This window comes from Sorex fumeus, unplaced genomic scaffold (assembly GCF_029834395.1).
Source record: "Sorex fumeus unplaced genomic scaffold, SorFum_2.1 ptg000093l, whole genome shotgun sequence".
Classification (NCBI taxonomy): domain Eukaryota; kingdom Metazoa; phylum Chordata; class Mammalia; order Eulipotyphla; family Soricidae; genus Sorex; species Sorex fumeus.
The window spans coordinates 2,353,975-2,376,731 of NW_026606150.1; the positions used below are offsets into that span (position 1 = coordinate 2,353,975).

The 22,757-nt window shown below is 56.4% G+C and overlaps 3 protein-coding genes across 4 annotated transcripts in view; all 3 read right to left on the reverse strand.

Annotated features, from left to right (window-relative positions):
* NXF1 (nuclear RNA export factor 1) overlaps positions 1 to 12,850 on the reverse strand; it is a 102,158-nt gene extending 89,308 nt beyond the window's left edge. Inside the window, exons 1-21 of one of the 2 annotated variants that reach the window (XM_056131654.1) lie at positions 12,670 to 12,850; positions 10,763 to 10,946; positions 10,418 to 10,574; positions 9,242 to 9,325; positions 9,029 to 9,133; positions 8,844 to 8,924; positions 8,661 to 8,730; positions 8,485 to 8,573; positions 8,299 to 8,406; positions 8,077 to 8,186; positions 6,177 to 6,213; positions 5,719 to 5,787; positions 5,590 to 5,645; positions 5,386 to 5,493; positions 5,236 to 5,294; positions 5,011 to 5,126; positions 4,402 to 4,444; positions 3,429 to 3,501; positions 2,848 to 3,030; positions 1,712 to 1,772; positions 1,285 to 1,616 (exon numbers count right to left, since the gene is read on the reverse strand). In XM_056131654.1, coding sequence (XP_055987629.1) covers positions 1,578 to 1,616; positions 1,712 to 1,772; positions 2,848 to 3,030; positions 3,429 to 3,501; positions 4,402 to 4,444; positions 5,011 to 5,126; positions 5,236 to 5,294; positions 5,386 to 5,493; positions 5,590 to 5,645; positions 5,719 to 5,787; positions 6,177 to 6,213; positions 8,077 to 8,186; positions 8,299 to 8,406; positions 8,485 to 8,573; positions 8,661 to 8,730; positions 8,844 to 8,924; positions 9,029 to 9,133; positions 9,242 to 9,325; positions 10,418 to 10,574; positions 10,763 to 10,946; positions 12,670 to 12,697 — 1,860 coding nt within the window. In that variant the 5' untranslated portion in view covers positions 12,698 to 12,850 and the 3' untranslated portion in view covers positions 1,285 to 1,577. Of the gene's footprint in view, positions 1 to 1,284; positions 1,617 to 1,711; positions 1,773 to 2,847; positions 3,031 to 3,428; positions 3,502 to 4,401; positions 4,445 to 5,010; positions 5,127 to 5,235; positions 5,295 to 5,385; positions 5,494 to 5,589; positions 5,646 to 5,718; positions 5,788 to 6,176; positions 6,214 to 7,906; positions 8,187 to 8,298; positions 8,407 to 8,484; positions 8,574 to 8,660; positions 8,731 to 8,843; positions 8,925 to 9,028; positions 9,134 to 9,241; positions 9,326 to 10,417; positions 10,575 to 10,762; positions 10,947 to 12,669 lie in introns of those variants that run through there. The other variant, XR_008794951.1, reaches the window with a different exon arrangement.
* TMEM223 (transmembrane protein 223) lies at positions 3 to 1,177 on the reverse strand. The gene is made up of 2 exons (XM_056131661.1): positions 844 to 1,177; positions 3 to 431 (listed from the first exon to the last, which is right to left on the reverse strand). Exons 1-2 carry the CDS (start codon positions 1,157 to 1,159, stop codon positions 139 to 141), a joined length of 609 nt encoding a protein of 202 aa, XP_055987636.1. The 5' UTR covers positions 1,160 to 1,177; the 3' UTR covers positions 3 to 138.
* Positions 12,851 to 14,523: 1,673 nt separating the features above from the next.
* The window catches only part of STX5 (syntaxin 5), a 28,744-nt gene continuing 20,510 nt past the window's right edge, over positions 14,524 to 22,757 (reverse strand). The window contains exon 11 of the mRNA XM_056131658.1: positions 14,524 to 15,280. Within this exon, the coding sequence (XP_055987633.1) occupies positions 15,121 to 15,280 (160 nt within the window). The 3' untranslated portion in view covers positions 14,524 to 15,120. The remainder of the gene's footprint in view (positions 15,281 to 22,757) is intronic.

A 22,757-nucleotide genomic window follows, 5' to 3' on the forward strand; every position in this document is an offset into this window, starting at 1 on the left:
GTCCTGGTGGCCAGTGCCCCTGGGGGGACCACCCATTTATTTCCTATTAATGGCTCTTGGGCACCCAGGTTGTCAGTCATCCTGAAGGTTCAGTTTTTAGTCCCTTCCCAAAAGGGCGACTGACCCAAGGTGGCTGCTTCACAGGCTACGGTAAGCCCCCACAGTGTTGTCAAAGAGCTTGGCATTGGGGAAATGTCCAGCTTTGTCCAAGAGGAAGTAGAAGCGTCGGCCTTTGACCTTCAGAGGCAGCATGGCCGGGACTTCACCGCGGTGAGCCATGCAGGACACCTGGTTCAAAGGAACTGTGAAATGGGCCCCCAAACCAAAGGGGGCATGAGTGGTGAGAGACACCTCCTTCCCTCCAGCCAGCAGCAGCACGGAGCGCACCGAGCGCAGGGAGAAGAGAAGACCCGCGCCAATCACCAGGGTCCCTACAGGAAGTACAGACAAAAAAAGTGAGCCTTTCCTGGTGGTTTTGTTTAGGGCAATAGCTTTTTTTTCCCCCTTGCTTGAGGGTCACATGTGGCAGTACTCTGGACTTATTCCTGGTTCTGCGCTGAGGAGCATTATGCCCGTCGGGGCTCGGGGAGTATCCGATGCGGTGCCCAGGCCCGAACCCGGGTGGGCTGCATGCAAGGCAAACCCACCCGGGCTTCTTCCTGGCCCTGCTGAGCCTCAATGTCGTGCCACTCCTCCCAGCCACAGACGGCCTAGGACACAGCGCCTCACTACCTCTCTCTGGGTGAGGGTGCCGCTTGGGGGGGTTCTAGCCCTGCCAATCCTCCGGGACAGCCCAGCGCCCCCCACCCCCGCTCTCCGAGCAAAGCAACCCCCTCGCCTTACCTACGGCGCCGCAACCGGCCGCCAGGCCGTAGCGCCAGAGCGCGGAACGCAGGTCCTGGCGGCCGCGCCCTGCAGACTCCGCGTCCCGGGGTCGAGCCGGGCCGGTGGGGCCGGCCAAGGCCGCCCAAGCCAGGGAGGCCCAGAAGACGCCCTGGCCCGCGCAGAACAGCCCCAGAACGACGAAGAAGCGGCTCCGCTCGTGTTCGAAGAGCAGCACGTCCCGCGGCGGGCTACAGTCGTGCACGGCCCGGCGCCCGGGCAGAGCGCGCAGCACAGCGAGCAGCCGCGCAGGCCAGCGCCGCGCGGGAGCCGCCATGGTCGGCCAGGCGCGGCTTCCGGGGCGGGACTTCCTGTCGGGGCCCCGCCCCGCCCCCGCGACCACTGGGGGCTGCGGTCCAGGGGTTAGGGAAGAGCCAAGCAAACAATCGGGCACACAGGGGGCACAAAATACAATATCACTCTTTATTTTAAAAAGTAGGGAGGGTTCAAAGCACCTAAGTCCTTTGAGTACTTTAGTGTGAGTTCTACAAAGCTCGCTCTAGGGTCCTGGCACCAATGAGTGTCAATCTTCTGGAACTCTCCCAGAAGGCCAGCGAGGAGAGGAGCGGAATCCAGCGGCCCCCCTCCACGGTCACAGTCACAGGGCGGCCTCCGGCCAGGGAAGACAATGATGACACAGAAACCGGGCTATCCAAGGGCTATTTATTTACAGGGGCTTCTGGGATGACTCTGGATCACTTCATGAAAGCCACTTCAGGAATCTTGTCCTTGGCCTTGGGAGAAAAAAAAAACCACGCAAAAATACCTGCAGGTCCTGCAACCTGGTCCCCAGCAAGCGGGAGCCTCCCACCGGACCCCTAACCCTTACCTTGAGAAGAGTGAAGGCCTGGGCAGATCTGGTATAGTCCCAGTTGTTGTCCTGCAGACATCTGAGTGGGAGTATGTGCATTAGAACCTGCACGAGGGCCTGAACACGCCTCATGCACAAAGCATGCGGGCCAGCACCGCACACACTCATGCAAATGAAAAGTCAGGGCAAAAGGAAAAACATTTGTGCAAATTATAGAATACTATACAGAAAGACATGGGTTTTTGTTTTGGCATAACACCTGAAAGTGCTCCGGGTTTCCTACTCGCTCTGAGCTCAAGGATCACTCCAACCTGTGCTTGGGGAATTCTATCTATGGGGTGCCAGGAATCCGACCAAGGTAGGTCATGTGGAAGACAAGCACCCTAACCACTATGCTCTCTCCAGCCCCAAAGGAACTTTTAGGCTTTAAAATCTGTTTTAGGGGGCTAGGGCAATAGCAAAGCGGGTAGGGCATTTGCCTTGCACGCCGCAGACCCAGGTTCGACTCCCAACATCCCACATGGCCCCCCGAACACCGCCACGAGAGATTTCAGAGTGCATGAACCAGGAGTAACTCCTGTGCATCGCTGGATATGACCCAAAAAAGCAAAAAAAAAAAAAAGTTTTACTGGGGGCTGGAGCAATAGCACAGCGGATAGGGCGTTTGCCTTGCAAGCGGCCGACCCGGGTTCAATCCCCAGTATCCCATATGGTCCCTGGAGCACTGTCAGGAGTGATTCCTGAGTGTAGTGCCAGGAATATCCCCTGTGCATCACCAGGTGTGACACAAAAGGAAAAAATAAAATCTGTCTTACTGGGCTGGAGGATAGTACAGCGGGCAGGCCCTGAGCACTGGCAGAAATAATTCCTGAGTGCATAGCTGGAAGTAACCCCTTAGCATCCCCAGGTGTGGCCCAAAACTAACAAAATAGATGTTAGATTGGGGCTGGGATAGAGTTCAGTGGTAGAGCATTTGACCTGGGTTCAATTCCTGACACCACAAAAATAAGTTACATTATTCTTAGACTCACTTTTTTATAAACCATTTGAAAAACAGGAAAAAAAGACAAGCAGCAAAACTTTGGCTTTTAAAATGTCAGGAGCACTCCTATTCACCCCAGTCTCCCCTATCCCTCCACATGCCCAGCACTCACTTCTGGGACCACTCGAGGTTCATGCCAGACTGCGTCGAAAAGGCCTGCAGCATTTCCTGCTGCTCCGGGGAGAGGGTGGGCACTGGGCTGGAGGAAGGCGTGGGTGCAGGCATGGCGAAGGCTCTTTGGCTCTCATCAGGGCTGGCGTTCCGCACAAACAGCTCGTCATTCACTATGCACAGCCTTGGGGACAAGTGGCAACCGTTAGCCCCAGGCCAAGAGACCAGCTCAACCTCCCGACATCATTCCTGCACTCAACACTGACCACTTGGACTCCTGCCACGCCAACAAGCTCCTCTTCGCTATCACCTTCCATCATGGAGCCCCTTGTCCCCTGGACTTGAGGTGTGGGACAACCTAGCAAAACCGCAAGAATGACACTTTCTCCCACAACCCACCTCATGCGTTTTCACAACACACTCAGGAAGTGAATATTGTAACGTCAACTTGCAGAGGGTTCCGGGGCCTCCCGGGCTTCTCCCTACTGGCCTGTCTGAGCGCCTGATGCCCTCACCCCATCCCACCGTCCCTACAGGGCAGGCCAGGCCTGGGGTCCCAGGTGTTTGGAGGAAAAAACTTGCCCTGAATTGCTGGCAGGAACAGCAATGAAGGTCCGAGTGAAGGCTCGCAAGGAATCCCGGGACTTTCCGTCCACTGCAATGACAATAATGGAAATGAGGCTGAGTCCTCGTGCTCTGTGCTTCCAAACAACTTCAAGGCACAGTGATCTTCTTGGAGACTAAGAATTCTAGTTGGGGGGGAGGGGCTGGAGTGATAGCACAACGGGTAGGACGTTTGTCTTGCACGCGGCCAACCCAGTTTCAATTCCCAGCATCCCATATGGTCCCCTGAACACCACCAGAAGTAATTCCTGAGTGCAGAACCAGGAGTAACCCCTGAGCATCACCGGGTGTAACCCAAAAAGAAGAAAAAAAAAAAAAGCTAGTGGGCCAGGTGCTGGAGTGACAGCACAGCAGGTAGGATGTTTGCCTTTTTGCCTTGCATGCGGCTGACCTGGGTTTGAGTCCCAGCATCCCATATGGTCCCCTGCGCACCGCCAGGAGTAATTCCTGAGTGCAGAGTCAGGAGTAACACCTGTGCAGCGCCGGGTGTGACCCAAAAAACAAAGAACAAAACAAAATAAAGAATCCTAGTGGGCCAGACAGGGATGGTAACAGGATGATAACAGGAGGAAGGTGGGGCACTCGCCCTCAGAGGCCGGGGAGGATCAACGCCAGCAGGACCCTACTGTGGGCTACCTGGGTGCCACATTCCTCGGCAAGCCCGACTCACATCACTGCTCCCCTCAGTGACATTCTGAAACACCTCTCACTAACTTCCCTCGACACACAGGCCACCTGAGGCTCTGCGGCTGAGTAAAACTTGGCCCCCAGACCCAGAGAAGCCGGGATGAGAGAAAAGCGCCCCACTCCCCGTCTGTGTCCTATTCCCTGGGCCTCCCCCAGACAGGAAAGACTGGTTGAGATGGGTGGAAGGGAGGAGGTCAGAGAAGGGTGGCGGCTGGGGCACGGGGATGACTCTGGAGGTTCTTACCTTCCTTAAAGACGCCATTGACGGAGAAACACAGCAGCGTGCTCTGTAAGAAAAGCAGCAGCCTTGGGTCCGGAGTGACAGTACAGTGGGGAGGGCGTTTGCCTTGCACACGGACAACCCAGGTTCGACCCGGCACAACCCCCGATCCCACCAGGACTGATCTCTGAGTGCAGAGCCAGGAATAAACCCTGAGCACTGGAAGGTGTGGCCATCCCACAGTAACAGAACTCACACGGCCAGAGCAATAGCACAGTGGGTAGGGTGATTACCTTGCACTGCCTGACAGGGGCAGATCCAAGTTCAATCCCCAGCACCCCATAATGGTCCCCAGAGCACCACCAGGAGTGATTCCTGAGTTCAGAGCCAGGAGTGACCCCTGAGCATCGCAGGGTGTGGCTCAAAAGCAAACAAAACAAACAATAACACCCCCTCCTCCATCAAAAAAAAACCCCACCAAACAAAACAAAACAAAGACAAAAAAATGAAACAGGAGGAAGGGAAAAAGGCAGGCGGGGACACACACAGACAGTCCTTACTACCGGCTCCCACCCGGAACCTGGGTCTGGACCCCACCCCAAGCTTTGGGCCCGGGGAGAAACGAGTGCTTACAGTCTGGGCACTTATGTCTACCACGAAGGAATTAATGTCGTGCTGAGTTTTGGGCAGCTCGTTGAGGAAGGCAACGACGTTCAGACGCGTGTGCTTCAGCAGGCGGAACCGCATGGCTGCAGGAGCGAGAGTCCACAGTCAGGGCCCACCGGCTGCGCCTGCCCTAGGAGTCTCTGCCGCCCCTCCCCCACCCCAGCTCTCGGCCGGCTCCCGGCACACACTTACTGGGGTCTTTCAGCTTCTTCACATTCCTGCTATCCTTGAAGTACTCGGCCAGGTTGCTTCTGCGGGGACCGGAGGGGAGGGGAGTGTGGTTGGAGCAGCGTGGGCGGCGGCGATGCCGGGGGCCGCTGGTGGGGGCGATGCGCTACTCACCGTGCGGGGTTCTGGGGGGTGAAGGGGATACTCAGGGAGCAGCACGCCCCGTCGTGGTAGGCGTCCAGAAGTCCCTGCCGGTCGCCAGAGTCATAGATTGCATAGTACCTGCCAGGAGAGCAACCAGCCACGTCTGAGCCCCCTGGTCTGGTCCCACGAAGGGCTCCCCTGGCGTTCCCCACCCAGGACCCTGGGAGCACTTACTGCTGTAAGAAGTGCAGCACTAGATTCTTCAGGGCCTCGGTGCCAAAGTAGCTTCCCTGGAATCACAGGGGTGTCAGGCCTGTCCCCGGGGCTGCCCTCCCACCTGGGCTGAGCCGGGCGCCAGCTCACCTTGCAGGGCGGCAGGGCTGTGGGGGCCTCCACGTCAAAGGCAATAGGCGGGGGTAACTCGTGGCCATCCTGGGGAAAGGGGGGAACAAGCTGAGTGTGCGAAACAAAGGCAAAAGGCTCGCTGAGCACAGGCAGGGCTGACAGGTCGGCCCAGAGGCCATCGGGGAGGGGCGCAGGACCCCTCAGAGAGGCTGTTTTGTCTCTAGATCTGTTCTAGGAGGGTTAGCAACACTCTGCTCAGGTTCCCAGAGGAATCCCTGTCCCCAAATGGCCACCCGCATGTGCTGGGCCAGAGCGAGGGGTGGGGAGTCGAGAATGGACCTGGGGTCAGGAGGGCGTCCAGCAGCGATTCCTGAGCACTAAGCTGGGAGGAACTCCTGAGCACTGGTGTGTGTGTGGGGGAAGGTGGCCCCACACCCAGAGAGAAGAGCAGACAGACGCAACCGCCAGGGACTTACCAGGCGCAGTAATTTGGGAAATCGTTCGCGAACGGCGCTGTCAAGAACGGGACAGAAGTGAGTGATGTTTCAGGGCCGCGGTGCCTCCTCTGCGGTGCTAAGAGCTGCGATCCGGCACCCCGGGGGCACCCCCGCCCGCCTGCTCGTCCTCTCTCTCTCTCTGTCGCTGAGCTCGGGGACCAAGAGCCCCACTCCCCACCACACCCCGGGCACCCCGTCCAGCCAGCGGTGCTGCCGTGAAGGCGGGCTCTGCTCTCGGCCTGTCCCCGAGCGCTCCCAGCCGGGCGTTAAGCCCAGGCCCTCCTTCCCGACCTGCCCCCCTTACCTGCCACCTACTCACCTGTGCAGCCCCGGGAGGAGGGGGGTGGGGTGGGAGCCCAGGGGCTCCGCGGCCTCAACAGGGATCCATCAGTTCTGCCAGGTCTGGCCGAGGCCGAGACCAGCACACACCACGGGGGTGGCACAGGATGTGGGAGGCAGGGAGATGAGCGAGGAAGGCTCGGGGAGAGGGCAGAGGAGGGGGCAGGGCGGACGAGAGGGAGAGGAGAGTGAGGCGAGGGCAGGTTGGGGGGACCTGGGAGGAGCAGGGCCGGGGTGGGGAGAGACGGGGAGAGAGATGCGAGTGGAGAGGAGGAGACGCAAGGTGACAGGACAGCGAAGCCACAGCAGAGACGGAGGCGAGGCGGCGTGGCCCCTTGGGAGGGCAGAGGGAGGCCAGCCCGAGGCAGCCCTTTCCTTCCCCTGCCCCCGCGGTGGTCCAGGTGGGAACGAGGCAACGGGGTGTGTGGTGGGGGGGGGAACGTGGCCAGGGTGTGGGTGCTGTCGGCCAGATCTCTGTCTACGACCTGGGTCCCGGTCTACGCTGGGCGTGGGGAGCAAAAGAGCCATGGGGGCAGGAGACCCCCCTCAGGAGGGGTGAGGACTCAGGCCTCTGCAAAGTTGGGGGGGTGAGGGTCTGCGCCCCACCACTGTTGGCCCCCAGCTGCTCTCCTGATGGCCCCTTGCGACTGTGCCTGTCTTAGGTTGTTCCTCCCCTGAGGAATCTTACCCGTCTCTGGCTAACCAGCCGTCCTCCGGGGCCAAGCAGGGTGACGTGAGGTGGACAGTGCGGGAGGGCGGTGCCCTCCCGCCCGCCAGGCCTGAGCTCGCTGGCTCCTCAGCAGCCTGGCCCCCATGGCCTCCACGCCCAGGAAGCGCCTCGGGAGCCCCTCGCCGGCTGGCGGGGCCCCGGCTCTGCGTGCGTCTCGGGGACCCAGGTTTCTTCTTCAGGGAGGGCCAAGCTCACAGCACTGGTCAAGAGCCAAGACGGCCTGGCGCCAGCCTCAGCACGGCGGGCAGCCTCGGGCCACCGTCGGGCCAACAGGCCGCTGATGAGAGATAGCCCCTTTCGGGCAACTGGCCAGCAGGGCCCCACGTGGGACAAAGGTCCGGGGAGAGGCAAGGCCAGCGGCAAGGCCGGCAGGGCAGGCGCTCTCAACCCAGGATACTGGCTGGGGGCACACACGCGGCACCACGCCACGGGCGGGGCTCACGATGACGGCTCCTTGGTCAGGAGACGGGGTGGGGACGAGGGGAGACGCCCCTCCTGGACCAACCGACGAGGGGGAGTCCGGAGCAGGCAGCGTGAGGCACAAAGGAGAGTGAGCAGACAGGGCAGTGGACAGGTGAGAGGTGAGGAGGGAGGGAGGGAGGGAGGGGAGAGGTAGGGAGGGGCGAGTCGGGGGCGGAGCTGGGAGATGCCACCAGGAGAGAGGAGGGAGGAGCACACGGTCCTCCCCAAGGGCACGTGGTTCCAGCTCGGGGCTACAGTCTCCTGCAGACGGGCACTGGTCAGGGTGCATTAGCTCAGCCTCCCGGGGGGTGAAGGTCCCCGGGAGGGGGGACGCAGCCTACAACTGACCTAATGTAGGTGGACTGGTCTTGGAAGGAGTCGCACAGCGGGTTCCCGTCCAGCCAGAGCTCCTCCAGCTTGAGCCCTTTGATCTTGTCCAACTCCCGTTCGGACTTCAGCTACACAGACACCAACGGGGGGCGGAGGATGAGGGGCGCCTTCCTCCTCCTCCTCCTCCAGGTTGCCGTTCCCTGCCCCACCTCCCTGCCACAGGGACCTCTGCCTGGTCACCTCGTTTCCGGAGAGGTTCAGGATCTTCAGGTTGGGGGCCTTCTGCACGATGCTGGCCATTTCGTCCAGCCGGTAGAGCCGATTGTTGCTCATGTTCAAGGATAAGAGCTGTGCGGGGAGAAGTGGTCTCAGGGACTCAGCCGGGGCCACCGCCACTGTCCCACCCGGCACCCGCCACACACTCACCTCGGGGATGTTCTCTTCGATGATTCGCAGGGTGGCCGCCATGCAACTTTTCCGGTTCAGGACAACGTCTATGTTCTGGGCCACCAAGTCTGCAGCACAGAGACAAGAGGAGCAGCTGAGTGGACCGGCCCAGGTGGAACCAGCACCTCATCACCCTCTAGTCACCCCCACCATACCTGCGTCTGTACGGAGGCCTTTGAGGTCCAGCGCTTGTTGGGAGCCATCATATCTTTTGCTCATGATCAGCTGCCAAGGGAGAGACAGGTTCTGGGGGTGATGGGGGGGCTACGTGGGGGTAGCAGGCGGGAGATCTGGCTGGAGACAGGGATGGACACACACAAGGGGTATCTGAGTCTCACCTTTAGCTGCTCCACCTGTTCAGGCTTCAGCTCATTCTGGACCGTCTGGGGCGGAAACGAGGGGTTGATGATGATGGATATCTGTGGGGAGGGCGAAAACCCAGTGCGGGTGAGTTCAGGGAAGCCACGCCCCAGGCCCCCCTGAGCCCTGCTCCCCCATCCAGCCCCGGCGGGCCTGCACACACCCTACGATTCTCCCGATCGGAGATCTTATAGTTGATGGCCTTCAGCGCAGAGGCGGTACTGGCATCCTCAACAAAAAACTGGGCCCGGGTGTTTTCATAGTGAAACTGCGAGAAGAAACCAGCATGGGGGTTAGGCCTGGGTCCAGAGTCCCTGCAGCTACCCAGTGGGTGTACGATCGCCCCATCCCCAGCTTTCCCCTCAGGCTGGCTGACCTCAACGGGGGTGAAAGGGACGCTGCATTTGCTCTGAATCACACTCAGGAGCCACGACTTATCGTATTTCCTGCCGTAAGGAATCTGGGTAAGAAGAAACGAGAAACATCATGTAACCAGGCTGAATAGCAGGCCCAATCCCATGCTTCTTGCAGACCTTCTGGCAAGTTCTAAGAGATCCTTCCACAGGGTGTGGAGATGGCTCAAAGGGCTGGAGCACAGGCTTTGCATGTAGGTACCCTGGAGGTGGAACCCAAGGTCCCTAGAAGCAACCCACCCCCATCCCGGCCGCTGCACTGCGTGTAGCCCGAGCACTGCTAGCTCTGTCCAACACATACACCGCGCGCACGCATGCGCGCCCACACACACACACACACACACACACACAATAAAGGTTTTCTAGGGCCAGGGATGTGGCTCAGCAGCAGAGCACATTCTCACTTCCGAGGCCCTAGGTTCATTCCTGGCACTGCACAGACCACCAAGAGGTTTGCTTCTGCAGCTAAACACCGATTCCTTTGTCCACTTATATTTCTTATTCCTCTCAAAAAAGAAAAAAAAAACGTAACCAAACTAATGGATTCTAAAAGGTCTAAGATGTTTATTTAAGTGGGGAAATCGTGAGTTCTCACAACTCACCTCCACATCAAGGCAGTTTTCATCTATTCCGGTTTCTTTTTTTTGTTTTGGGGCCACACCTGACAATTCTCAAGGGTTATTCCTGGCTGTGTGCTCAGGGTTCACTCTCGGTGGTGCAGGGGGTGGTATGGACCAATAAGCTGCTGGGGGTTGAACCCGGATCAACCATGTGCAAAGCAAGTGCCCTACCCGGCGTACTATCTTTCCAATGTGTCTCTTTTCTTTATTGGGAGGTTGGGCCACACCCAGGGGTGCTCAGGGGCTACTTCCAGCTCTGTGCTAGGGAGTAGCTCCTGGAGGTGCTTGTGGTCCAGAAAACGGGAACTAGGGCTGCACTGAGTTGCGCATTCACCCCAGGACTGTTGCTCTGGTCCTTTTGCTGAGGCGTCAAGAAGGCTCTGGTTCTCCAGAGAAAAGGCAGAGATACCTGAGTGGCCGCACACAGACACGGAGACCAAGCGGAACAGAAGCAAAGCAAAACCCTTCGTTCTGAGCCCAGCCCTCCAGCCACCCTCCCCAGCGCCTCCGTCACTCAACTGTAATCTTGAACCAGTTCCTTGACACCCCTTCCTGGCTGGTGCCAGCGGCGCCTCTGTCGGGAGGCGCTCTGTCCCTCCGCACAGTGACGTGAATACGGTCCCGATCGTGCCAGGCGTCGCCTCCCCGACGGTTGGGTCGCGCGGTATAGGGGTTGCTGCGACGAAGCAGAGGATAAAAATGTCCATGGGAGCTCTCGAAGGCCACCCAGTGCCCACGGCTGTCCGGACCATGGCTAGTCCTGGCACTTTCTCACACATCCAGGCCAGGACAAGAAATGCCAAGGACAGCGGGAAAGGGCCACAGCAAGACAAGGGGCCGTTGACGGACTCTCCAGTCACTTACTATCGCACTCGGGGACCGTCCTGGGCATCACTCATTGCCACATCTCTGTCCTCGTCCTCAAGGCGGGGTGTCCGAACGCCGGCACCTCCTCTTCCAGACCGACGGTTCCCATCCCCATACTTCCACCGGAAAGGACCTCGGCCCTTCTTCCTCCTCTGATGGAAGGTAATGCGGTCATCATGCTCTGGACATGGAAAAGAACAGCAGTTGGAAGAGATGCCCCTGTCCCAGCTGTCCGGTGTCCTTCAGGCGTCCATCCAGCCCGAGCCGTGTGGCGGAGGCCTGGTGGCCCCTGCCTATCTGGAGAGGGAAGGGGAGTACCTGGGGAAAAAAAAGGATAAATGGGGCAGGATTGTTTTTTTTTTTTCTTTCCCGCTCAGGTGTCTCTCTGGCAGGGCTTAGAGGACCACACGGGAAGCCAGGGTTGAACCTGGGCTGGTAGCAGGCAAAGCAAGTTCCTTCCCCCTCTATACTATCTCTCCAGCCCCCTACAGGGTTCTTGAAACTGGACACAATTTAATAACCCCTCAGCAACAAAGCACAGCGGGTGGGGCACTTGCCTTATATGTGGCGGAGCCAGGTTCAATCCCCAGCATCCAATTCGGTCCCCTGAGCCCTGCCAGGAGTCAGGAGCAAGTCCTGTGCACCGTGAGGTGTGGCCCAAAAACCCAACATTTAAAAGAAAAAAAAAACTGGATACCGAAATAGGAGCTCCGGAGGGAAGCAAGTGTGTACGTGACCCCCAAGTGTGGCTGAACACAGTTCAGTAAGCCAGAAAAGTCGTGAATGCCAAGTCCCAAATGCCATGAGCCAGTCAAGGCCGCTGGGAGCCTGGGAGGTCGGAAGGCCGGGGGGGTGGGGGGGTGGGGGTGGGGTTGTTGCAGGGAACAGATCCGTTTCCGCCAAACGCTTCTGCCCACAGGGTAGCCAAGGGATCACTTCAAGTCCGGCCCCTTTAAAGGCTGCGTGGGAAGTCTCGGTCTCAAACGCGGCAGACGTGGGGGTATGGGGGGGGGGGGTCCCGCTTCACCCTTGGGACCCAGAAGGGGCCAGCCAGGGCCGCGCTCTCTGGGAACATCGCTCCCTCTGAGTCCCGGCGGGCGAGCGAGCGGCACTGCGGACCCCTCCTCAAAGCGGCCACGACTCCCCTCCGACAAAGGGCTGCCTCGTGCCTTAGGGTGGGGGGTGGGGGGGGAACCTCTGGCAGACAACGAACGCCCGGAGCGAAGCCTCGGGAGAAACGGATTAGAAGGCGCCGCCAACATTCTGGGAGAACTCGGCAGCAGGCCGCGCCGGCGACCCGTCCGTCGGGCGTGGGCAGCAGGGCCCGGCCAGCACGCACGCACGCACGCACGCACGCTCCGGGGACGCGGGCCCGGGGGTGGGGGCGGGGGTGCCCTCACGGAGGGGGCTGCGGGAGAAGCGGCCCCCGGCTGCAGCCCGGCACGCCGGCGGTTACCCGGCCCTCAGCCCCGACGGAGGGTGCCAAGCCCAGCTCGAGGGGACCCGTACGCCGAAAACACGCGCCCGGGGGTGGGGGGCGGGGGTGCTGCCGGGCGGAGCGCGGGGGCCCGGCCGGCGGGACGCCGTGGAAATAGGGCGCCGGCCGCCCCGGGGCCCGGCCCTGACTCACGGCACCGAGCCCGGCCGCCGCGCTCGGCGTGACAGGCAGGAGGCGGCCCCGGGGTTCAAAGGCGCCTCGTCAAGCCCCGCGCCGCCCGCTCGCCCAGTCGCCCCCGCTCGGGCGCCCGCCACCTCAGGGGCCGCCTCAGGCCCGGCCCCGCGGACGCCGCGCCTCCTCGCGGCTCCTCCCGCCCCCCCCAGCGCCCGGGGCTGCGGCCTAGGCCGGCGCCGCCCACCCGGGCCCCCGGATCGCCCGCTCCCCGCACCCCAGGGCCCGCACTGACCGTTGTACGGCTTCCCCTCGTCCGCCATGGCACTGCGAGATGCACGCACCGGACCGAGCGCGGGTCGAGACGAGGCCAAACGCCCGAAAGCTCAGGCGCCCCGGGCCGAAGCGCTCCTACGCCCGGCGCCACCGCATTTATCCGGCGAAGCACGTCGCGGGCCGCTGACGTCTCCAGGTGGTGGTGGTGTGTGTGGGGGGGTAAGCCGGCGAGAGGAAGCGCGGCCCTCTGCGCGTGCGCAAGCGCGCGGGGGAGGCGGGGGCGGGACGCCGCCCGCCCGGCTCGCCCCGCCCCTCGGCCAGGCCGCGCGCCCTAGCTGCCCCGCCCCTGGCCGCGGCTCGCCCCGCCCCTCGCCCCAGCTGCCCCGCCCAGGCCGCGGCTCGCCCCGCCCCTCCCACGCCTCGCGAGTCGAGCGCCGAATCGGTTGCTGCATGGGAGGGGAACGCGGAAGGGCGGGAGAGAGCCCCGCCGAGACCCCTGGAGGTATCCAGGGTGTTTGCAGTTCTCCGCGAGGCCCTTGGCCTCTTCGCTTTCCTCGCCTCTGGAAACCGATTAGCAGGAAACAGAACTAGAACGTACACGCCACGAGAGCGGCGATATTTAAGTTATAGCTTTTATATGCAGCCTCTGGGTCAGTACCCCACATTGCCCGACAAATATTTACTAAATGAATTTGCAGTCTATGCGAGGGGGGGGCGGGGGGGAAGGGGCACATCCCACCCACAGATTTGCCAAATTACACGGGATTGCATTGGTCAGGCTTGGCAAGCAATTGTCTTCGCAAAACTGCCCCTTTCTCCCCAGGAATGTGCTGTGCTAGGCCAACATTCTCAGCTGGTTGGTGGAAGCTGCTAAGGGGAGAAGGGTTGAGAAATATTAAGCTGGGGCCTGGGAACTGGGCTGCGGAGTTGGAGCAATAGCACAACGGGTAGGGCCCTGCACATGGCCAACCCGGGTTCAATTCCCAGCATCCCATATGGTTCCCCCTGAGCACCACCAGGAGCAATTCCTGAGTGCATGAGCCAGGAGTAACCCCTGAGCATTACCGGGTGTGACCAGGAAAGAAAAAAACAAAAACAAAACTTGGGCTCCGCTGGAGCAACAGTACAGTGGGTAGTGTGCTTGCCTTGCATGTGGCCGACCACGGTTTGATCCCAAGCATCCCAAATGGTCCCCCAAGTATGGCCAGGGGTAATTCCTGAGCGCAGAGCCAGGCTTAACCCCTGAGCATGCCCTGGCCCAAGAAACAAAAATAAAGGATGGGCTTTCCATCCTTTTTTATCCATAAGAAGATATTATCCATAGTACCTTTATTTTATAGTACTAGGACCAACAGGCTTAGTTGGTGATTGTCGTCTTTACTTGAGCTTCCCATGGGGTGTGTGAGACCATGGGGCTCCTGGATGTGGTTGGGGGGTGTGGTCAAGAGAGACCTGGGTCAGTGGCCCAGCCCCTTGGAGGAACAATATTCCTGGCCACTCTCCATTCCCAGGACTGGCATGGACTTGGTAAGTTCTGGAGGGGAGGATACCTCGACTTGAACTGGGAATAAATTCCTGGTGGCAGGCAGAACTCCTGCCTCTTCCAGTACAAGGCAAAATTGGGACCAAATTATTGCTAGAGACTGTCCTGGAAGCTGCCATCAGTCAGGGACTCTCAGGAGCCCTGCTCCCAGCTGGGAGGGAGGTTTCCGGGCTATTGTGGTGCTGCGGGCAGTGGTCCCTTCTTGTCCCGTGTAGCTGTGTGCAGCAGGGCCCAACCTTTCAGTTCCGTTTCTTCTGGCTGGCTCGCCCTCCAACAGCCCAGACAGTCCCGGCCTGCCCCCACCCCGCCCCCCATCGACCACATGGCCAGTCAGGTTGACAGTCTTGCTGTAATTGGGAGAAAAACAGGCTGTGGTACAGCACATTTGGCAGATCGAGAGTCACAGACAGCCGGAAGTCTGGGTTTTCCAGGCAGCTGAGGGGCTCAGGGCCCGGCCTCACATGGTAAAGAGGTCAAAGTCTAACCCAGATGGGAGAGTGGTCCCTGGGCGGTTGCACTTCCTCTCCTCGGCGCTCAGGAAGATGGGAAGGCCATCATCTCCCCAGGCTGCCGGAGTCTCCTTTGGAAAAGGCTGGGGAGGGCTTTATAAAAATCTCCAGGTGGAGACAACCTCCCCCTCACCACCAGCCCCCTAGTTGGCCTTGGCTCCCTTCCAGCCAGTTCTCAGCAGAGTCCAAATTCAGAACCGTCTGTGCTTCACTGGCTGGAGTATGGTGAGGGCGGGCAGGGTGGCCAGAGGCCGGGGTGGGGGATCAAGGGCGGTGGCCATTCTCAGCAGTTCCAGGAAACGGGAGGGCCTTTCTCTCAGACGCCCTATACAGGCTCAGAGGCAGGACTGGCCGCCAGGCCTCCTAGGAAGCTTCCGGAACCCCCACGGAGTGCCTCAGGGCGGCCAGGGCTCAGGGCTCAGGCAAGGAAGACCACAAAGATGATGAAGAAGACAATGAGGATGAGGAAGATTTTGATCATGAGCCACCGGTTGGAGGTGACCGACTGGAAGTACTTGAGGATCTCGGAATGGGCGGCGTCAACATCCAGCTGGGCTCCTAGCACGTTCTCGTCGATCCTGGGGACAGGGCCGGGAGAAAAACAAGGCACTGGGTTAAAAAAGAATCCACCGGAAAGAGGGTCCCAGTATGTGGGAAATCCCTGTGACCCCTCTGGTGGATGAGTGTGTGTATCTGCGTCTCGATAAAGCTCTGGTCATACAAACAGGCCTCGGCACGCGTCTGAAAGTCAGATCTGCAACCAGCTCATGACCCACACCGATCATTTCACCTCAAACCTCACTTCCCACCACTGAAAGGGAAGGAAAAATGAAAATAAACACACACTACCTCTCCGGTTATAGTTATTCTTTGGGGGCCACATCCCGTGGTGCTGGGGGAAGGAGCTCATTGCTCTCAGCAGTGCCAGGGATTTAATCCCAAGTCTCCTGCACAAACAGCATGTACTCTAGTCCTTTGAATTCTGGTTAAAGTCATTTGGGGGGGTAGGGTGGGGGGTTTCCCCAGCAGTGTTCAGGGAGCTGACTACACCATGGCGACATCCTGCAGTTCTGGAACCTCTAGGGTGATACTCACTGCACAGAAGGCATGTGCCCATCATGGCTCCGGTCATCATCATAGAAAGTGAACTACTGAACATACAGCCATCCCCAGGATTGCATAGGGTCCCACAAGCACTGCCAGGAGTGAGTTCTGAGCATCACTGGGTGTGGCCCCAAAAAACAACATGGGGTGAGGGGAGAAGGTCAGAAGAACACATGATTTGGGAAAGAGGGAAACAATCCGACAAAGGGCCCCCCAAATGCTATCAGAATATTTGGCTCATTCAATACAAACACTGTCCTCCCGTTGTTCATCGATTTGCTCGTGCGGGCCCAGTAACGTCTTCATTATGAGACTTCTTGTTACTGTGTTTGGCATATTGAATACTCTCTCGATAGCTTGCCAGGCTCTCTGAGAGGGGCGGAGGAATCGAACCCGGCTCAGCTGGGCTGGCTGCACGCAAGACAAATGCCCTACCGCTGTGCTATCACTCCAGCCGCTCATTCAATAGTTTTTATTTTATTTTTTTTGAATCTGATAAATATGTGCTAGTTATAAACACCACATTTGAAATAAAGGGAAATTATTCACAGGCCTTTATAGTCTGTGAATCCTGCGGCTATGTGAGACAGCAAGACACTAAAATCAGGACAGGAAGTCCAAGGAAGAAAAGTCTGGTGTCAGGAGGACATGCCTCCCCAGGGAAGGCCATTGTCTCAGGAGACTGCTGAGGAAAACAAAACATTTCCCAGCCCCCCTGCAAAGGCAATCTTGAAAACCAAGACAAACCCTGGTCTTCGATACCTTCTGGGGGTGGAGACCTTTGCAAGCTGGGGGCACAGCCTGAAATCCGTGCTGGCAGCCCCAGTCCTGGGAAGGTGGCCATGAAGACTACGAGCTGATTTGGTCTCACGGGAACCTGGGACAGCTGGAAGAAACTCCGTAATTTTCTTTTCCTTTTGGGCCATACCTGGCAGTGCTCAGGAATCACTCCTGGCGATGCTGGGATTTGGGGGTGGGGGAGTCCAAATGTGGTGGCAGGAACTGAACCTGCAGGCCAAGTGCCTCAGCCCTGGTGTCTCTCCCCATGGCTCCCTACCATGTGGCAGGGGCTAATGACAGGATGGGGCCTCCTAGCTTTGGGCGCCACTTCCATTTGTCAGAGTAGGATCATTTGCTATCTTGCACAATTAGAATGTCTGAAGCTCACCAGAACGAAAAAGCAAATTCTACGGATCTCTCAGACCTGAAACGGGAGTCTGTGAATGAAAACTAAGAAAACACGACTCTGGTGGTGAAAACACTTAGAAATCGCTGGGATCTTTGGAGGAAACAGAACAAAACAAGTCAGAAAACAAAAATGAGGGGCTGGGGGGAGAGTGCAGTGGGGAAGGCTATTGCCTAGGCCGCTGCCAACCCAGGTTCCATCCCCAGGATTGCCTAGGGTCCCACAAGCACTGCCAGGAGTGAGTTCTGAGCATCACTGGGTGTGGCCCCAAAAAACAACGGTGGGGAGGGGCGGGGAGAAGGTCGGTAGAACACATGATTTGGGAAAGAGGGAAACAAAATAGAGTTTGCAAGGAGAGGAGGACAAATGAAAAGTCTGAGGGAGTGGTGAGAGAGTACAGCTGCCAGGGTGCTTGCCTGGTACCCCATCTGGTTGATAAGCACAGAGCCGGGAGATAGCCCTGAGCACTGCTGGGTGTGGCCCAAATACCAAACAGCCCAGATGTGGGCTAGACCACAGCAGAGGATCCACCCCTGTGCTTTGCTGCCAGCAGCTGCCCCCACCAGGGTAAAGCAAGGCTCCTGTTGTACTCACCTTGTATCTACCCGCTGTGGGCACCAGCTCTAGTCACCCGGACATGTGCGCAGGTGTGAACACAGTGCCACAGCCGGGCCGGACACACAACACAGGGCTCGAGGCACTTGGTGTGTGTGGGCCGACCTGGGTTCAGTCTCAAAACCCACAAGTTGCTCCGAGCATCACTAGAAGTGGCCCTGGAGGTCCCCAAGCATGTCTGGGGAGGCCTGGGGATACTCAGTACCACAGGGGCCTATCAACTCGGTCTCCCCACACCCCTCCACAGGGCCGCCAGCCGGGGAGCTCTGCACGAAGGAGGCCTGGGTTTGCTCCCAAGTACTGCCAGTAGTCACCCGTGAGCACCTCCTAGGCTGTCCACCCCCCCACCCCAATAACCACACCCAGCAATGCTCAGGAGTTACTCCTGGCTCTGTACTCAGGAATTATTCGTGGCAGTGTTCGGGGAAGCATATGGGGTGGTGAGGATCAAACCTGGAACGGGCATGCGCAAGGCAAATGCCTCCCCACTGCTGGACCTCTGCTCGGGCCCTGAACAGTGGTTTACGTGAAGTAGCGTTTAAAGCAAGCTGGAGGGCACATAGAAAGGGTTTGTCAAATATGAACAGTGTCAAGAGTCCCATGGGGCCATTTCAAAAGGAACAATATTCCTGTGACCAGAGTGGGGGGGGGGGGGCAAAAGGAGGGAACCCACAGAAAGGAACCCTAACCGAACCAACAGCAGGGAAGAAGAATTTCCTAACTGGGTAAAAATAAATAAAAACCCCAAATACAAAAGTCTTAGAATCCCAACCAAAAAAAAAACACACAAAAACGCGCAGATACTTGAAGACTAATGAAAATGCTACAAACTAAAGATAAGGAAATGCTACAAAGCCTTGAGGGGAAAGTGAATTTCACATTAGGCAATTCCTGGAAGAAGATCAGCCTGACTTTTCAAGAGCAATGGCTGAAAAGGATTTTCAGTGGAGAATACTCTGCACTGTCAGCTAATCACTCTTCTTGGCGTTTGCCCCAAGCGCCCCACAGTGGTACTTTGCAAAGATATTTGCACGCCTGTACGCATTACGGCTACTCACAATATCTAAGATCTGGAAATAACCCAAATGCCCAAGAAGAGATGAGTGGACAAAGAAACTTGTAAATAAACACAATGGAATACTACTGAGCTAGGAGGTAAAAAAATGGTAATCCTCCAGTCCACTGCCCCCTGTGAACGGAACTAGAAGGTAGAATGCTGTGAGAAGTCAGAGGAGGACGACTGCAGAATTTATCCATCCTTCTCTGTTATATAAACATAAACGTAGGAAGGCGACTGAAACCTGCCAGTGCCACAGCCCACCAGTGGACCTGTAGAGCTGGGGTGGAGGGGACCCGGGACACTGGCGGAGGTTCGATCCCTGGCATCCCATATGGTCCCCTGAGCACCACCTCTGAGCATGGCCAGGTGTGACCCAAAAAGCAAAACATAAATAATTTAAATAATGTAAGGACTAGGAGACTGACTTCAGTGGTAGAGCACAGCCTTGGATCTAAGGTTTTGATCCCCACACAGCGTGGCCCTGGGTTCTGCTGGTGTTGCTCCTGAGTAGTGCAGCACCAACACAAAAGAACACAAGGTCAGTCTACTGAACGAGGCCACAAGGACAGAAATTCACACAGAAATCTCGCTGTTGCCTGCAGCTATACCACCCTGAACGCACCCGATCTCGTCTGAGCTTGAAAGTTAAGCTGGGTTGGGCCTGGTTAGTACTTGGATGGGAGAAATCTCACTGCAATCTTGCACAAAATACACATGGTTTTGGGTAACACTGGGTTGTCCTTGCTCCTCCTGGAGGGAGTTTAGGTTTACTGACTTACCCCCACAACAGTGCTCCCAATTCCATCACACCCAATTTTATCAAGCACTAATAATCCTGTATTATTTCCTCTTTCCTTTACATCCTTTGCATGGTTTCTTTAGCAATGTCCTTTTTGTATAGACACAGGAAAACAGTGGATGCTATGCTTTTGTAACATGGGAGTTAACTGACCCCAAATAATTATTTGCTTCTGGGCATCCATCATATTTACGTACAGTAAGGAAGGTACTTGCCTTGCACATTGCTGACCCAGGCTCAATCCCCAGCACCCCATACGGTCCCCCAAGCACTGCCAGGAGTGATTCCTGAGTGCAGAGACATGAGCAATGCCTGAACATCACTGGGTCATTGAACTCAAAAACAAAATGCATTTTTTTTACTGCCTAAAGAAAATATATTTTAAGTTTCCTAAATACAGGCTCAAAATGAAAGGTTGAAACAACTCTGCAAGTAAAAGGTACAAATACAGACAGATACAGGACACCATGGAGATGCCTCCACACCCTCACTAGGCTGTCTCATCTGGGGTAACCGGGAGGTGGGTGGGTGAATTCCCCCACCTCAATGGAGCCCCGGCAGCCAAAAACCCTCCAGAATTCAATTGCTACCATGCTCATGATTGCTCTCCACAGGTTCGGACAAGCCTCACCCATGAATCTACAGCATAACCATATTTTATTTTTTTTATTATTTTTATTTGTATTTTTTTGCTTTTTGAGTCACACCCAGCGATGCTCAGGGGTTACTCCTGGCTCTGCAGTCAGGAATGACTCCTGGCGGTGCTCAGGGGACCATATGGGATGCTGGGAATTGAACCCGGGTTGGCCGCGTGCAAGGCAAATGCCCTACCCGCTGTGCTATTGCTCCAGCCCCAGCACAACCATATTTTAAATCTCAGAATTCTTGGAGCATGTGGCCGCATTACGTGACATCCTATACTTTATACCAATGACGTATCAAGTGTAGCATACCACGTTTGATGGGGTTTAAAGTAGAAGGCAACCAATCTTGGGGAAAAAAAAATAAATATAATATATATATTTTCAGTTTAAAAAAGGGTATACGGGCTAGCAAAGAATATCACATTCTAAATAGGCTGGACTTAATACAATAAAATATATAGTATGCTGGAGAGAGTACTGGGGTGCTGGCAGCCCTGGGAGCAATGCCTGGCACCACACAGGGTCCCCTGAACACTACCAGGAGTGAACCCTCAGCACAGAGCCAGGAGTAACTTCTAAGCAGAGCTGGGTGTGACCCCAAAACAAAAACAAATGAAAACAACAAAATATGTAATACTTATTAATAGAGATATGTAGATAGTTAATAGACTACCAGGATACAGTAATAGTAGGTGATCTTAGCACCCCACTGACAATTATGGTGAGATCTGCTAGACAGAATAGATAAGGGAATAACAGCCTTAAATAATAAACTAGAACAGATGGGCTTATTCATAGACATCTGTAAAACATGTCAACCCAAACACTTGCTTTTCAAGTATGCAACACATAACATTTTCAAGGATAGACCATATGCTGGGAAACAGGTGTCAATAAGTGTATGACGGGAATGGAGCAATAGTCTAGGGGGCAGGGCATCTGCCTTACACATGGTTGACCCAGTTCAATCCTCAGCATCCCATATGGTGCCCCAGCACCACCAGGAGTAATTCCTGAGTGCAGGGCCAGGAGTAACCCTTGAGCATCGCTGGGTATGACCCCAAAAGCAATAAATAAACAAAAAGTTTATATTAAATAAATGTATGAAGACTGACATCACACTAAGTATTTTTTTTTGAGATCCACAATATTACAAAAGTTGGGGCTGGAGCGATAGTACAGCGGGTAGGGCGTTTGCCTTGCACACGGCCCGACCCGGGTTTGATTCCCAGCATCCCATATGGTTCCCTGAGCACGGCCAGGAGTGATTCCTGAGTGCATGAACCAGGAGTCAGTTGGTGGGTGTGACCCCTGCCTACTGGAAGATGGAGGATCTGGGTGGAGGATGCTCAGCCCCGATCCGAGCAGGCTTGGAGATCTCAGCCCCGGGACCCACATGCCTCTGCTGGTACCTTCATGCGTGTGGAGAGTGGTCTCAGCATGGTTGTGGCTGGCTCTGGAGGTCTTCGGCTGCCGGAGCTCTGCTCGGGGCGGGGAGGGAAACTCAACCCACCCTCCTCCAAGGGGCCCCAGTGAGGACAGCCAGGCACGGGGGCAGGAGACTCTGCACCCTTCTCTTCCAGGAGCTGGGTTTTATCTCATTCTTACTTTGGACAACCTGGCAGGCTACCAAATGTAACCTGCCCACAAGCAGAGTCTGGCAAACTCCCCATGGCGTACCCAATATGCCAAGTGCCAGTAACAATGATGGGTCTCATTCTCCTAACCCTGAAAGTGCCTTGAATATGGCACTTTTTAAAATCTCAGGGCTAGGACAAAGGAGACATTACTGGTGCCTGCTCGAGGCAATCGATGAACAACAGGATGAGCGTGATAATGATGAACCAGGAGTAACCCCTGTGCATCGCTGGGTGTGACCCAAAAAGACAAACAAAAAAACCAAACAAAAACAAACAATACTACAAAAGTAGTCACTAACAGTTACAAAAAGGAAGTCAGAGAGAAAATAGTTATGTGCAGACCAAACTGTAGGATAACACTCTTTTGTCTTTCCTCAGGTGGCTTAGGTTTGTCAGGTCACATCCATCTAAGAACACTGAACTTGTATTGTAAGCAATGTCCTTTCTGTATGGACACAGGAAGACAGTTAATATTATGCTTTGTAACTTGGGAGTTGATTGACTCTGAATAATATTTACTCCTGGGCATCTGATTTCTTGACTCAGTTGCCCTTAGTTCCTAGCACCCCAAAAGCAGGGTCCCGACGAGGGACTGAATGGACCCAGGGCAAGCAGTGAGCTACCCTGGCATCGAAATGGGCCAGGCCAAAGAGCCACGATACTCAACTATAAGTTGAGGGCATGATCATGGACAAATGCTGTCATGATCCAAAAGTAAGTAACGACGAGACTAGGACCCTGCTGGAGCTAGGAAGATTACCCTGGCCTGAGGACTGCGGAATGTATAGTGAGATGTTCTCAGGAAGAACCAAACTAAATTTATATCTCTTACTGTGCTCATACAGAATGACATTGCTAGAGATATTAGAAGTAGATTTATTAAAACTATTTAAGTAGATTACTAACTGAGGGAAGAACACACCCTTGTTGGGATCCCACCCTTGGGTGGATCTCCTAGTAATCTGAAGTAATCTCTGTAGATGAGATTTTATCCTTGAGTTAATCTC